The sequence below is a fragment of the Gopherus flavomarginatus genome, chromosome 13, assembly GCF_025201925.1.
Source record: "Gopherus flavomarginatus isolate rGopFla2 chromosome 13, rGopFla2.mat.asm, whole genome shotgun sequence".
NCBI classification, from domain to species: Eukaryota; Metazoa; Chordata; order Testudines; family Testudinidae; genus Gopherus; species Gopherus flavomarginatus.
In genome coordinates this window covers 27,729,220-27,745,575 of record NC_066629.1, presented here as the reverse complement: position 1 = coordinate 27,745,575, position 16,356 = coordinate 27,729,220, and the positions used below count along the sequence as shown (strand labels likewise).

General features: G+C 50.8%; 1 protein-coding gene across 1 annotated transcript in view; it reads left to right on the top strand.

Annotated features, from left to right (window-relative positions):
- The first annotated feature begins 992 nt into the window (after positions 1 to 992).
- BACE1 (beta-secretase 1) overlaps positions 993 to 16,356 on the top strand; it is a 29,902-nt gene continuing 14,538 nt past the window's right edge. Inside the window, exon 1 of the mRNA XM_050921899.1 lies at positions 993 to 1,703. Coding sequence (XP_050777856.1) covers positions 1,443 to 1,703 — 261 coding nt within the window. The 5' untranslated portion in view covers positions 993 to 1,442. The remainder of the gene's footprint in view (positions 1,704 to 16,356) is intronic.

Genomic DNA, 16,356 nt, shown 5'->3' with positions numbered 1-16,356 from the left:
TTTCTGCTCAAATTTTATTTTTTGTATGGGTTTTCAGGGAATATAAATCTCCAAACTCCAGGCAAAATGGTTCAATTCATTCTTGTTTATGTCAGAAAAATGTTCAAATCATTTAACACCCCCCCCCCTTAAAGTACAGGGTGCAAACAAAGAAGAAAAATCAACTGTTTGGGAAGCAGATTTTTAATTCAAGACTAAAAAAATGCCTGGGGAGGGAAGTGGGGTGCTCTATACTAGCATAACCCACTCTTGCTTTATTGTGAGTCTAATTTCTTAAAGCCCCCCTCTTGGAGTTATGCAAGAATCTCAGTTTTCACTTTAAAAAAAGTTCTAGCTCTTCTAGTTGCAGAGAAAAAGCTGGAAAAAAAGCAACTCCCCCAAAGGCTCAGAAACCAGAAAGTAAATAAAAAGAACCCCTAATGTATTATTTTAAAAAAACCAAACTCAATTTTTAAGTCTGTCTCATCATTTTTTGGGTCATGTCTTGTGCTCTCTTTGAAGGGCTGGGTTTGGTAATATTGCTATAAGACAGTCAGATGGCTCTCTCAAAACTACATACCCTGAAATCAACCTTGCTTCTTTGACGAGCAACCTTCCTCTATCCCTCAGCATGCATCCTCATAACTCTCTGGAAGGCTGCACACACATTCATGTTATAAAGAAACCTTATACTTTAAGCAAGCAAACGGCTACTTCATTTTCTTATGCAGCTTTCTTCAGCTTCCCCCGTTAGGTGAGGCTTATATAGGAGAGTTCTTAAAGTTTTTTTCCCCCTCCTTTTCTTTCTCTTGGAATTCATAGACTACAAAGCCAGAATTGAGATAATTCAGTCCAGATAGTAGAGACACTTCTCTTTTCACCAAAGGGCATCAAAACCGGCCATAGCCATTTACCTGAACGGGAAGCAAAAGTGGAAAACTACACTTCCCAGAGATCTTTGGGGGAAAAAAAACCTTTGGCTTTGACAGCAGCAGCCACAAGTCTTTCCGCCTCCAAATCTTGATTGCAGAGTGAAGAGATTATGGTGGACTGACAAATGCTGTCTCTGGAGCCTGAAACTGACCAGATTGCCTGATTTTCCCATGCTTCAGCTAACCAAAAGGAGGAAAAAAAATCATCCCAGCATGACTGCTGCTTCCAGGTTCTTATTTGCACTGAATCGCCTCTCGCCAACTCCTCTCCTAGATGCTTGATAGTTATTACTTTAGACTTACCAGTCTAGATAGATTTTCAGGCTGGAATTCTCTCTGTCCCAAAGATGCTACTGGTGACTGCTGGCTTACTAGGAAGGAACATTGGGTTATCCGAGTAAAACTTTTACCTGGTCCTTATGCATTTGCCTGTGCAAAGGGACGGATTTCCTTGAAGACAACGACAGCAACAGCACCATCACCTCAGGAACAACAAATTTAGGGGAAGGGCTGGGCAGAGCTTTCACCAAAATGGCTCATGTGTTGCCCTGGTTGCTGCTGTGGCTGGGGTCTGGCATGGTGCGAGCCAGCCAGCCACATCTGGGGATCCGAGTGCCTCTGAGGAATGGGATGGGAACCTTGCAACAGGCCCACAGGATGCAGCGCTCAGCTGAGGAGGAGCGGGAGGATTCCAGACAAAGAAGCAGTTTTATGAACATGATAGATAACTTGAGGGGGAAATCTGGACAGGGCTACTATGTGGAGATGACTCTAGGCAGCCCCCCACAAAAGGTAAGGTGTGCAATCCACATTCCCTGGCTGGGGGTTATTGGGCAGGTTTGCGAAACTGAGACCAAGCCTTGACTTCACAGAAGTGGAGGCATGTGCGGTGTGTGTGTGTGTGTGTGTCATATACATATATATCCAGGTTCTGAGAGACTGTGCTCCAGAGAGACCACACACTGGTAAAGAGAGAATGTAAACTGTCTGAAAGCAGGAAAAATAGCAATTTTAGAAAGTGACGACTGACTGCCAGAGAGTGAGAAATACAGCTTCACTGAAGGGAATTTTGTGGCCAGAGCACAGAGCCATTATCTGTGTGCCTGCAGGAGGCATTACCAATAACCATTTCAGACACAAGGGCCTGCTGTAGAAATAGCATTTTATAAACAGCTCTCCATAGGTGTTTGCAAACAGAACACTCCAGGCTGTAGGACTGATGTACAAATGAGATCTCTTGATAAATACTCTCTCTCCGTAGTCACAGAACAGGCCCTCAGTTCTGTTGATTCCTGTGTTTCATGGCTGGCTATTTTGGGCATCTGGATGATGGTTGTTGAATGCGTTTTACTAACATTCAAATCACCCAAGGAAGTGCAGCACAAAGAGGTGAATTCAGCCTCTCTTTAGGGCAGACTCCCAGGATGTCAGAGCGCAGGGCTGCAAGACTTGGCCCCAAATGGATCCTTCAACCCTACAGCGCTGAAACGCAAAGCTCTGAGCCAACCTCTGTCCTGAGCTGACCCCATTGTGCTTAGGTTGACCCAGCCCGCAAGTAAGGAACTTGCATTACTTGTGCACAACAGCAATATTCAGGGGTTACAATTGTTTTCTGATGCCTTAGCAACTTCATCTTGGATTCCTATGGGATGCAGAAATGCATGAGAAGGAAGGGGGTAGGAAAGGGCTTGGGGATACAATCTCCCCTGAACTAACACAGATCTATTTTAAAATGACAAGTATTTATTTTGGGAATATCACTACAGCTGTGCACCCATCAGCAGGAAGATTCAGAAAAGGCAGCATTGCTCTACTGAAAACACAGAGCCTTGGGCGAGTGACCAGCCTGGCTCTTCGCTGGCTTTCTCTTCATTGTTTTCAGCCATTTATAAATGAAAGTGGGGTGCAGTTCAGGGAACTTGAGCTTCACCCCATGGGATGATTAAAAATCAGAGGGAGGTGGGGGTGTAGATAGGTGTGCACACATGCAGATGTGTGGGATTGTAGAGTGCGTGTGTGTGTACACACACATAATCAAGCCTGCTTCTGCACCTGCTGAAATGAACAGTAAAGCTCCTATTGACCATAGTCATGCAGAGTCAGATGCTAATGGAGTGCATGGGGAGGAGATGAACGCGTAATCTGTGTGCATGTGAGTGTAGTATGTACACATGTGCATAGTATGTATATATGTTTACAGACGTGGGAGTGGGTGTGTGGAGTCGGAGTTTTCAGAGGATATCTCCAAGGAAGCACACAACAAGCAGTGTGTGCATGACAGCACATCAAGCATGTTTATTATCTGCTTGGATTGGGGATGCAGTTCTGGACTGATGCAAATCTTCCAGGGTGTGCTTTGGTTTGAGCTCCTGAGTAGCTCACACTCATATGCAGCATGAGACTTGAGCCAGTGACCTGCCCTTGCTGTGCTGCGAGTATATTTGCTAACTAAAAGAGCTGGAGTTTGCAACAAGCCAGCCCCTCTCTGATTAAATGATCTAGTAAGAAGCAGGGTTTCCTTGGCCCTGCATGGCCTTGTGTAGCTCCACACCCTCCTCAGGGCAGTGATGCTCACAGCTATCAGCATCCAGGTGGCTGGCAAACACAGGGGGAACCTGGGGATGCTCATGGGCATGTCCCAAGGCACATGGATTGTTCTTTAGGCCCAGTGCTTGCCCCTCAGTGGGTGCTGGTTTCCTGCTGACTTCTCGGTGAGTTAGGTGTGAATTAGACAAGGAGCTCAGCACAGTCCCTTCCAACATGGTCCATGTCCAAGGGCTGGTGGGAGATGCTACAAAGGAAGCCCTGAGAACTGGAGTCCTCTGGCTGGCTCCAGAAAGCATGTGGGCAGCTGCAAGGCAAGTTGCCTCCACTAGCTTGCCCCAGTTATGGGCCAGAGAGGCTGCCTCAGGGATCGGAGCATGGTCCAGTCCTGCAGTCATAGAGTATCAGGGTTGGAAGAGACCTCAGGAGGTCATCTATTCCCACCCCCTGCTCAAAGCAGGACCAACTCCAACTAAATCAACCCAGCCAGGGCTTTGTCAAGCCAGGCCTTAAAAACCTCTAAAGATGGAGATTCCACCACCTCCCTAGGGAACCCATTCCAGTGCTTCACCACCCTCCTAGTGAAATAGTGTTTCCTAATATCCAACCTAAACCTCCCGCACTGCAACTTGAGACCATTGCTTCTTGTTCTGTCATCTGCCACCACTGAGAACAGCTGAGCTCCATCCTCTTTGGAATCTCCCTTCAGGTAGTTGAAGGCTGCTATCAAATCCCACCTCCCCCTTCTCTTCTGCAGACTAAACAATCCCAGTTCCCTCAGCCTCCCCTCATAAGTCACGTGCACTGGACCCCTGGCTGGACTCTCTCCAGTTTGTCAACATCCCTTCTGTAGTGGGGGGACCGAAACTGGATGCAATACTTCAGGTGTGGCCTCACCAGTGCCCAATAGAGGGGAATGATCACATCCCTCTATCTGCTGGCAGTGCTCCTACTATTGCAGTCATTCAGCCCTTGGCCTACTGCAGAGGCAACCCATGAGTGCCAGTTACAAAACAGGGTCATTTGTCCACTGGGAGCTGCAAACCAGTAGCCCATGTAGCACGAGATAGTGCACCTACATGCATTGTGGGTACAAACAATGGAGGGGGCTGTACCAACAATACAGTAGAGCAGATCTGGTACGGGGCAGAGCTGGGCCTGGGAGGGATGCACATGTGGGAAGTGAAAGTTTCCCCAAGCCACCCATCTAACTCCCTGCTGGTGGCCTCAGCGTGCAGGCTCCAACCACCCCACACAGAGCAGGGAACAGCTATTTAGAGTAGCTAATGGGCCAGTGATAACTGTAAGGAGCTCCCCTCCCTGTGACACCCTCCAAATGCATGCCACACCCCTGCATCTGGCATGCCTTTCCTACCCCTGTCATACACCCCTACCTCGATATAACGCTGTCCTTGGGAGCCAAAAACATCTTACCTGTTACAGGTGAAACTGCGTTATATCGAACTTGCTTTGATCCACCGCAGGGCGCAGCCCTTGTGCCCCCCGTGCACTGCTTTACCGCGTTATACCCAAATCCGTGTTATATCGGGTGGCGTTATATCGAGGTAGCAGTGTATTATTTGCATTCCCATAGTGCCTAGGAGGCCTCTGGAAACACAGTGCAGTCTTGTGCACGTCACCTTGCAGCCACATGGCGTGATGCAGGATCAGCCCTTGTAAAACAATACAGCTTCAGGCACCAACTGGCCCAGGCCATGTTCTGAATGGACATCTCTTGTGACGGCCGAGGCCCCCATGCTCTGGTATCAGTAGCCTTCTCCCTGGGTGACTCCTCAGCCTGGCCAGCCCTGGGTGCACAGGGTTACACTGTCAGAAGAGCTCAGGGCCAGCTGCCCCAGGACTCTTCCCCCCCGCCCAACCGTGAGGCAGATTCACCCAAGTGCTCAGCACTCATTTAGGTGCCTAGAAGGGCCAGATGGCAGAAGAGCTCAGCACCCAACCAGCACAAAATCTGGCCACTTACTTGGGTGCCTCACACAGGCATATGCAGAAAGCAAATGTAACCTGCTGGGGAGGGCATGTCACTGCTCCCCGCAGGCTGATCCACCCAGGATTCAAGTTGTTCCAGCCTGTCACACACACTGACCGGGGGGCACACAGAATCAGCTCTGCCAAACCTTCCTGTTTCTGGGCAGAAAGGATGGATGCAAGGAGGGGAATATCCGGGGGAGAAAAATGGAAGGAGTGATGGGGGAGGGGGGGGGGAAGAGTTAGAGGAAACACACACAAAGTAATACAAGAAACCAAGTCTTTCTTAGAGTATGGGAGAAACCAAGGAAACTACTGTACTTCCTACAGCGGAAGAAGGAGAGAAAGAAAATTCGTTTTTAAAACTAGACTTTTAGAAACATTTCATTGTCCAAATCTGATTGGAGCAATTGCCTGAAACCTGCCACACATCCTGACTGCCAGACATTTTCAGTGAGAACCTTTCCTTTCCACACACACATTTCTGAAACATTCACTCTTTGGGCAGCGCCTTTTACATTTGGCCCCTGTCCATATTAGATTTTTTTTATTTTAATTTTTTTTAAGGTTAAGCAAAATCCCTTCAGCAGGCATTTTTAGTGGGTGTAAAGTCTATGTGAAGTGTGTGTCTCCACACACACACACACACACACACACACACACACGATCTGGCTTCTACTCCTGGCTCCACCACCGACTGACAGAGACCTCGGTCAGTTCCTCACAGGCTGCTTTTCCAAGGCAGTCAAGCACCCAGTTCCCATTGACTCAGCAGGAGTTCAGCAAGTCACTGCCCTTGGAAAACATCCTCCTCACTCTCTGCTCCTCAGCTTCCCTACCTATGAAATGGGGGGTAATTACACTGCCCTGCCTCCCACAGGGAGGGTAAGGCTGTGCAGTAATGTGTGCAAAGTGCTTCCAGAACTACACATGAAGGGAGTGTCAAGGGTGCAGGGCAACAGTGATATTTATTACAAATCCAGGGTTACCAAATTTCACACCCTCCTCCATGTGTCCCATCCCCCACCACTCTGTCCCTCCAGACAGCTTTGGAATTCTTCTCCAGCCCCTGCCCTCTCTTGCTGCTCCCCAAAGGGAACTCTGTACACCCAGCACTGCCTCCCTACCACCAGCAAAGCCACTGTGCTCTGGATCCTTTACACTCCTTTTCTAGTATTTCCAGATCCCACAGCACATTCCCTGACCCCACTCTCATGATTTTCACCTTCCATGGGGCCCACGGGGCAGAGCCTGGCATGCATCACTGCACCATGGCAAGCTCCTTTCCCCCAGCACTGCACAGCCTCAGCTTGTAAAATACACTTGTTTCTTTTGCAGCTAGGGCAGGGGCTCTCAACCTTTCCAGAGTCTGATTTGTCTTGTGTACCCCCAAGTTTCACCTCCCTTAAAAACTTACAAAATCAGACATAGAAATACAAGTGTCACAGCCACACTAGTACTGAACAATGGCAGACTCTCACATTTTACCACAGAATTATAAAAAAAATCAACTGGAATATAAACATTGCACTTGCATGTCAGTGTTTAGTACAGGGGTTCTCAAACTGGGGGTTAAGACCCCTCAGGGGGTCATGAGGATATTACATGGGGGGCAGGTCACAAGCTGTCAGCCTCGACCCCAAGCCCTGCTTTGCTGCCAGCATTTGTAATGGTGTTAAATATCTAAAGATGTGTTTTTAATTTATAAGGGGGGGGGTCACACTCAGAGGCTTGCTGTGTGAAAGGGGTCACCAGTACAAAAATTTGACAACCACTGATCTAGCCTATAGCACAGTATAAACAAGTCATTGTCTGTATGACATCTTAGTTTGTACTGACTCCACGAGTGCTTTTTAATTTGTCCTGTCATAAAACTAGACAAATATCTTGATGAGTTGATGTGCCCCCAGAAGTCCTCGGTGAACCCCTAGTGCAGAACCACTAGCTTATGGGCTCCTTAGTCTAAGGGTGAGTCATGCTCACTCAGATGTGAGTGGAGAATGAAGCTGTGAAGGGCAGCGACCACGTACCAAGCTGCATCAGCAGCACAACTGAAGTCAAATTAAAAAAACAAACAAAAAAGGAAAATCCCTGCTTAACAAGAGGAAGGGCCCCATCCTGCAGATTCAAAGCACTCAGCACCCACAGTGGGAGCTAAGCCCCACACAGGATCAGGGTCAAATCAGCTTCTGCCCTGGTTAATTTCAGAAGCCCAGACAGTACTGCCAAGTACAACCCCCATTAAGAATCTGCCTGTTAACAGGCCCAGCCACCTAGGGCTCCCTGTACCACAGCTCCAGGAATGGGACACAAGGACTGTGTCCAGCACCAGTCTGTAACTCACCTTCACTCAGCAGCCAGCCCAGTTTGTGTGCACAGCCCTGTCCAGGTAGACAGGCCCTGCTGCCCCTCTCTTCCTGGCCAGCGTAGGTGGGGCTCCTTCTGCCAGGCCATGGGAAAGGCCTGCCAAGCACAGTGCTGCAGCACAGCCAGAGTCAGCAAAGCCTGGAGTCCTGACCTTCACCCACCCTAGAGGTCCCACTGGCTACTCCCCAGCAGCCTGGGGCTACCCCAATTGGCACATGAATACACACTCCTCTGTGTAGGACGGCTGGAGGCTTTCCCCAGCCCAAGAAGGATGAGAACCAGCCCTAGGTCTGCTCAAGCCCTTCCTTCAGACCCAGTGTCTTCTTCAAACACAATCAGTTCAACATAAGCTTCCTCAGCCACCCCCCCAGACACACTTCCTGTAGCCCCTCCCTCGAGCTGGGCTCTTTCAGCCTCTATAGAGATCACCTGTCCCTCTTCCCAGCTAGGTCTGATCATCCCCTCTCAGGCCCAACTCCTGTTCTAAAAGGGGCTGCAGCTCCAAACAGGGGCTGGCTAGCGGCTAGCCTCATTCCAAGCCCCTTGGCCTGCTCACGTCGTGGGACATGTCAGCGCGTGTCTCGACCTCAGAGGGTGCAGGACGCACTCACTGGCTGAGCCCGTCGAGCAGTGCTGCGGGTTACCAGGGGCTGCAGACCAGCACAATATATTTTATAAGCAAGCCTGGTTACCGATGGGTGCACTCTAAGCCTTTCTTACCAAAGCTGCGGCTCCCAGATTATGATAGACCCCCTGCTTTTTCAGAGCCATTAAGCACTGATGTAAGTCACTAATGCTGCCTGTGGTGAGCTTTGTCCTCAGGCCCTGGCTGCATCCAGAATGCTGCCTAGAGCACAGCCTGGCATGTGATTGTGCTTGGGCATCACGTGCCTTGATGGGGTCCCTGGCAGCCCCCAGGGGGTGGAACTTGCTCCCCAGGAATGAGCCTGCAGGCATTTCCATTGGGAAGGCTGTTTCTTGTCCGAGTCCTGCTGCCTTCCCATCACCTCCCACCCACCCCCATCCCTTCCTGGTTGGCCCTGTCTCCATCGTTAGGTTTCATGTCTCTGGACACTAGATTTTTATGCCATGTCAATTGTGCTGTAATTATGGGTCTGAGCGGCACCTCCCCAGGGAGTCACTATCAATAATTATTTAATTCCACTAGGATTCTGCGTTCCCGCCATTCGGACTCGCCCAGCTCTTGGCTCAGCAACATGTCAGACTTTAGAGCCCATTGCATATGGTGGCAATGTCTGCACGTGAACACTCCTAGTCACCCATAGACCCCTCCCCAACCTCTCGCCCTCAGGAGCAGAGATGCGTCTGCAGGGAACCGGGAGTTCCATAGACAGGGGCTTCGTTGGACCAAGGGCACTGTGGGTGAATTCCGGAGTGGAGGGGCCTCCGCGATACACCTGGCTAGGCACTGCTGGCTCCCACGTCCCAGACCAGAGCAATGCCTGAGTGGAGTCTCGGAGAGAGGTGCCATCCCCCTTAAACCCCAAAACCCGAGTTAGCAGAGGCCTGATCCTCCTGCCCTGCACCTCGTGCTTTCGTTTATGCCACATGAAATGCTGCCATGCAGGTTGGGTGCCATTTCGTGCACACTTGGCCCAGATGTGAATGACTGTGTAAGCCCGGTCCCAGCCTGTCTGACAGTGCCTGGGCTGTCCAAAGGCAATACCCTGTTACCAGGACACAGGTCCCAGCTATTCTGCAGATTTTACCCATGTGCTCCCCGGGGCCCCGCCTCAGTCACTGCTCTTGTGCAGATGGGGTAAGGTCTTAGGATGTGAACCATTTGCCTTGCTTGGCCGGTCCTCTCTCCCTGCTGCTGTATGTTGCCTGTTTAGCGGGGTATTGGTCCAATGAAATCTCTCTTAAGTGATCACCCAAGGGACAAGCAAAAACCAGTTGCCTAACACAGATGGCCTTTAATTAACGATCAAACGGAAAGGCACTGGAAGCCATGCAGAGGAGCTTAGAGGCAGTGGCTGCAGACGCCGGGTTGCCTAGTGAAGATGGGGTTCCTGAGCGCAGGTGTTGCTATATCAGTTGTGATCCAGTTGCTGACGGTATCTCTGGGTGCTCTTAAACCTTCCACTTACGCACACCCGAGGGGGACTCGTCTGGAGGGAGCATTCGGCTGCAGTACAGCTCCACCCTGTGAAACACGTCGCTGGGTGGTGTCAGCAGTGCCCCCCTCCCTGCTTTTAGCCACCCCGCTGAGCAACACCCATTTAGGACACAGTTGTGGCACAACAGGCAGTTTCTAAAGGAGATAATGAGGGGCGCGTGGGGCTGCAGAGCAGGATTGCAGGACATAGGCAGAGCTGTGTGAGGCCTATGGCCTGGCTAGCAGGGGCCTACAGGCCAGACGGAGGGGCAGAGGAGACCTGGTGTAGGGGAAGGCCGATGCCCCCTCCCACTCCCATTCACTAATGACATGTTAAAGCCCCAGTACTTTGCAGGGAGTGAAAATGAGTGAGGCGTTAATTCCCTCTGGGTGGGTCTCGCTGCTCACAAGCAGACCCGGCAGGTTGCTGGCACTTGCCGTGGGTCCCACCTGAGCAGAGGGGGCTGCTCTCTGCCCCCGCTCCCCAGGATTTCAGGGGCAGAAGGCGGGTCGGGGAGGAGAGGTTCTTTTGTGCCTCGGATGCCTGGGGGAAGTTGATGCTGGAGCCAGGTGTGTTTGCCCAGGTTAGGCTGAGGACGTGTTTTGGGAGCTGTGAGGACGCTGCGGCAGGGCTGCTGTCATGGTATCACAGAGCATGTTAACAGGGACCCCTCAGGGAGCAGAGCACAGGCTTGTATGAGAGGTCACTGACATGGAATGGATTTAGTTCTGCAAGGAGGAGGGGTCAATGCAGGAGCATCAGGCAAAGGAGAAACATCTCACTGCTCTGTGACTGTTCCAAGCAGAGGCCCTTCCTCACCCAAACAATAGCTCACAAAGAATTCATCAATGAGCCAAGCAAGCAATTAACCTAACCGTGAAACAACACTGCACTGAGACAGCCTGACACTGCAGTAGCAGTACACGGTGCTGCGCTGAGGCAGTGCGCGTCGCACGGCCTTGAGCTAGCAGCCGCTGAGGCAGCGGTGCGTTGCACGGCAAAGAGCTAGCAGCGTGCTGAGGCAGTGGTGCGTTGCACAGCATAGAGCTAGCAGCGCTCTGAGGCAGTGGTTTGTCACGCGGCATTGAGCTAGCAGCGCGCTAAGGCAGTGGTGCATCACACGGTATTGAGCTAGCAGCGCGCTAAGGCAGTGGTGCATCACATGGTATTGAGCTAGCAGCGCGCTAAGGCAGTGGTGCGTCACATGGCATTGAGCTAGCAGCGCACTGAGGCAGTGGTGCATCGCATGGTATTGAGCTAGCAGCGCGCTAAGGCAGTGGTGCGTTGCACGGCATTGAGCTAGCAGCACACTAAGGCAGTGGTGCATCACATGGTATTGAGCTAGCAGCGCGCTAAGGCAGTGGTGCATCGCACGGCATTGAGCTAGCAGTGCACTAAGGCAGTGGTGCATCACACGGTATTGAGCTAGCAGTGCGCTGAGGCAGTGGTGCATCACACTGTATTGAGCTAGCAGTGCGCTGAGGCAGTGGTGCATCGCACGGCATTGAGCTAGCAGTGCGCTGAGGCAGTGGTGCGTCGCACGGCATTGAGCTAGCAGCGCGCTAAGGCAGTGGTGTGTCGCACGGCATTGAGCTAGCAGCGCGCTATGGCAGTGGTGCGTTGCACGGCAGAGCTAGCAGCGCACTGAGGCAGTGGTGCATCGCACGGTATTGAGCTAGCAGCGTGCTAAGGCAGTGGTGCATCGCATGGTATTGAGCTAGCAGCATGCTAAGGCAGTGGTGCGTTGCACGGCATTGAGCTAGCAGCACGCTAAGGCAGTGGTGCATCACATGATATTGAGCTAGCAGTGCGCTAAGGCAGTGGTGCATTGCACGGTATTGAGCTAGCAGCGCACTAAGGCAGTGGTGCATCGCACGGCATTGAGCTAGCAGCGCACTAAGGCAGTGGTGCATCGCATGGTATTGAGTTAGCAGCGCACTGAGGCAGTGGTGCGTCACACGGCATTGAGCTAGCAGCGCACTAAGGCAGTGGTGCATCGCATGGTATTGAGCTAGCAGTGCGCTGAGCAGTGATGCGTCGCACGGCATTGAGCTAGCAGCGCGCTGAGGCAGTGGTGTGTCACACGGCATTGAGCTAGCAGCGCACTAAGGCAGTGGTGCTGTAATAACCTTAGTCCCAGATTTGGACCTTAGCGTCCAAAATATGGGGGTTAGCATGAAAACCTCCAAGCTTAGTTACCAGCTTGGACCTGGTACCTGCTGCCACCACCCAAAAAATTAGAGTGTTTTGGGGCACTCTGGTCCCCCTGAAAAACCTTTCCTGGGGACCCCAAGACCCAAATCCCTTGAGTCTCACAACAAAGGGAAATAATCCTTTTTCCCTTCCCCCCTCCAGGTGCTCCTGGAGAGATACACAGACACAAGCTCTGTGAATCCAAACAGAGTGAATCTCCCTCTCTGTTCCCAATCCTGGAAACAAAAAGTACTTTCCTCTTCACCCAGAGGGAATGCAAAATCAGGCTAGCCACTTCAACACACACAGATCTCCCCTGATTTCTTCCTCCCACCAATTCCCTGGTGAGTACAGACTCAATTTCCCTGAAGTAAAGAAAAACTCCAACAGGTCTTAAAAGAAAGCTTTATATAAAAAGAAAGAAAAATAAGTACAAATGTTCTCTCTGTATTAAGATGATACAACACAGGGCCAATTGCTTAAAAGAATATTGAATAAACAGCCTTATTCCAAAAGAATACAAATTAAAGCACTCCAGCACTTATATTCATGCAAATACCAAAGAAAAGAAACCATAGAACTTACTATCTGATCTCTTTGTCCTTACACTTAGAAACAGAAGACTAAAAAGTAGAACTACTTCTCCAAAGCTCAGAGCAAGCAGGCAGGCAGACAAAGACTGAGACACTCAATTCCCTCCACCCAAAGTTGAAAAAATCCGGTTTCCTGATTGGTCCTCTGGTCAGGTGCTTCAGGTGAAAGAGACATTAACCCTTAGCTATCTGTTTATGACACGCCCCCCAAATTGCAGACAGTGGGGAAGCTCACTGGCGGCGATTTCCTTTTAGAACTTGAAAATAAACAGATTAATACAACACATACACCTTTACATATACTCCTAAGTATATAACTAACAGACTTTTACATTTTAAGAACACTTTTTAACTACTGAATTCTGGGAAACTCTCACGGGAGAGTGCATCAGCAACTTTATTAGAAGCTCCTGTGATGTGTTGAATTTCAAAATCAAAATCTTGGAGAGCTAAACTCCAACGAAGAAGTTTCTTGTTGTTCCCCTTGGCAGTATGAAGCCACTTTAGTGCAGCATGGTCAGTTTGTAGTTGGAACCGCCGTCCCCAAACATATGGGCGTAGCTTTTCCAGGGCGTACACAATGGCATAGCATTCCTTTTCACTGACTGACCAGTGACTTTCCCTCTCAGACAGTTTCTTGCTGAGAAACACGACAGGATGGAAGTTGTGATCTGTTGCTTCCTGCATGAGCACTGCTCCTATACCACGCTCAGATGCATCTGTGGTTACTAGGAATGGCTTGTCAAAGTCCGGGGCCCTGAGCACAGGGTCAGACATGAGCGTTGCCTTAAGTTGGGTAAAGGCCTTTTGACACTCATCAGTCCACTTAACTGCATTTGGCTGGGTCTTTTTGGTCAGGTCGGTCAGTGGGGCAGCGATTTGGCTGTAGTGGGGTACAAATCGCCTGTAGTATCCGGCCAAGCCTAAGAAGGATTGGACCTGCTTCTTGGACCGTGGGACAGGCCACTTTTGGATAGCATCCACCTTGGCCTGTAGGGGGTTTATGGTTCCTCGACCCACCTGGTGCCCCAGGTAAGTCACTCTGTTTTGGCCTATTTGACACTTTTTGGCCTTAACAGTTAGTCCTGCCTGCCTGATGCGCTCAAAGACCTTTTCCAGGTGTAGTAGGTGTTCGGGCCAGGAGTCTGAAAAAATGGCCACATCATCGAGGTAGGCAACTGCAAATTCTCCCAGTCCAGCTAGTAGACCATCTACCAGCCTCTGGAAGGTGGCGGGTGCATTTCGAAGGCCGAAAGGAAGGACATTGAATTCATACACCCCCGCATGGGTGACGAATGCTGACCTCTCCTTGGCAGGTTCATCTAGCGGTACTTGCCAGTACCCCTTGGTTAAGTCTATTGTAGAGATGAACTGGGCACGTCCCAACTTTTCCAATAGCTCATCGGTACGTGGCATTGGATAGTTGTCCGGACGAGTTACAGCATTTAGCTTACGGTAGTCCACGCAAAAGCGTATTTCCCCATCTGGTTTGGGTACCAGAACCACTGGAGATGCCCATGCACTGGTAGATGAGCGGATTATACCCATCTGTAGCATGTTCTGGATCTCCCGTTCTATAGCAGCTTGGGCATGAGGAGACACTCGGTAGGGTGGGGTTCTGATTGGGTGAGCATTACCTGTATCAATGGAGTGGTATGCCCGTTCAGTCCGTCCTGGGGTGGCTGAGAACAATGGGGCGAAGCTAGTGCACAGCTCCTTGATTTGTTGCCGCTGCAGACGTTCCAGGGTGGTTGAGAGGTTCACCTCTTCCACGCCACCGTCTTTTTTCCCGTCGTAGTAGACACCGTCAGGCCACTCAGCATCCTCTCCCTGGACTGTAAACTGACAAACCTGTAAGTCTCTGGAATAGAAAGGCTTGAGAGAATTAACATGGTACACTTTAGGCTTTAGTGAGGAATTGGGAAATGCTATGAGGTAGTTTACAGCTCCCAGGCGCTCTTGGACCGTGAATGGCCCTTCCCATGATGCTTCCATCTTATGGGCCTGTTGCGCCTTCAAGACCATAACCTGGTCTCCTACCTTGAAGGAACGTTCTCTGGCATGTCTGTCATACCAGGCCTTTTGCTCTTCCTGAGCATCCTTTAGATTCTCTCTAGCAAGGGCTAAAGAGTGTCGGAGGGTGCTTTGTAGGTTGCTTACAAAGTCCAGAATGTTAGTTCCTGGAGAAGGCGTAAACCCCTCCCATTGCTGCTTCACCAACTGTAATGGCCCCTTAACCTCGTGACCATACACAAGTTCAAATGGTGAAAACCCTAAACTGGGATGTGGTACAGCCCTGTAGGCAAACAGCAACTGCTGCAACACTAGGTCCCAATTATTGGAGAATTCGTTGATGAATTTTCGTATCATGGCCCCCAAAGTTCCATTGAACCTTTCCACCAGGCCATTGGTTTGATGGTGATATGGGGTGGCAACCAAGTGATTCACCCCATGAGTTTCCCACAGGTTTTCCATGGTCCCTGCCAGGAAATTAGACCCTGAATCTGTAAGGATGTCAGAGGGCCAACCTACCCTGGCAAAGATGTTTGTTAGGGCCAGGCACACAGTGTTAGCCCTGGTGTTGCCTAGAGCGACTGCTTCTGGCCATCGGGTAGCAAAGTCCACTAAAGTCAGTACGTACTGCTTTCCTCTGGGCGTCTTTTTTGGGAAAGGGCCCAGAATATCCACAGCTACTCGCTGAAATGGGACCTCAATTATGGGGAGTGGCTGGAGAGGGGCCTTGACCTGGTCTTGAGGCTTACCCACTCTTTGGCATACCTCACAAGACCGGACATACTTGGCAACGTCCTTGCCCATCCCCTCCCAGTGGAAGGACTTCCCCAACCGGTCCTTGGTTCTGTTCACCCCAGCATGGCCACTGGGATGATCATGGGCTAAGCTTAAGAGCTTCTCCCGGTACTTAGTTGGAACCACCAACTGTTTTTGCGGCTGCCATTCTTCCCGGTGTCCACCAGAAAGAATTTCCTTGTATAAAAGTCCTTGGTCTATAACAAACCGGGATCGATTAGAAGAGCTGAGAGGCGGTGGGGTGCTCCGTGCCGCCGCCCAAGCTTTCTGAAGGCTGTCATCCGCTTCCTGCTCAGTCTGGAACTGTTCCCTTGAGGCTGGGGTCACCAGTTTTTCCTCAGACTGTGGACTTGGGCTTGGTCCCTCTGGAAGTGATGTAGGTGATGGGGTTGTTTCCGTTGCTGGTGAACCGCTCTCCGCTGGTGCACCTGAGGGTATTTCAGGCTCTGGCTGAGCCTTTTGGGTATGGCTGTCTGTCGCTTCTGCCAGTTTTGGCTCGCTGGCGCCCTCTGGCGTTGAGTTTGAAGATGGGGTTGCACTTGCTGGTGCTGGTTGCTGTTCCAGTTCCGGGCCTGGGACTGGAGGTGCTGTGGCTATTTCAGTGGTAGGCATGGAATCCGGGTTCACTACCTCTGTCTGGGTCTCTGGTAACACAGACGGGGCCTCTGTGGACGGCTCAGGAACAGGAATGGGTCTGGAAGCTTGCCTGGTTTGGCTACGTGTAACCATTCCCACTCTCTTGGCCCGCCTCACCTGGTTGGCCAAGTCTTCCCCCAGTAGCATGGGGATAGGATAATTGTCATAGACTGCAAAAGTCCACATTCCTGACCA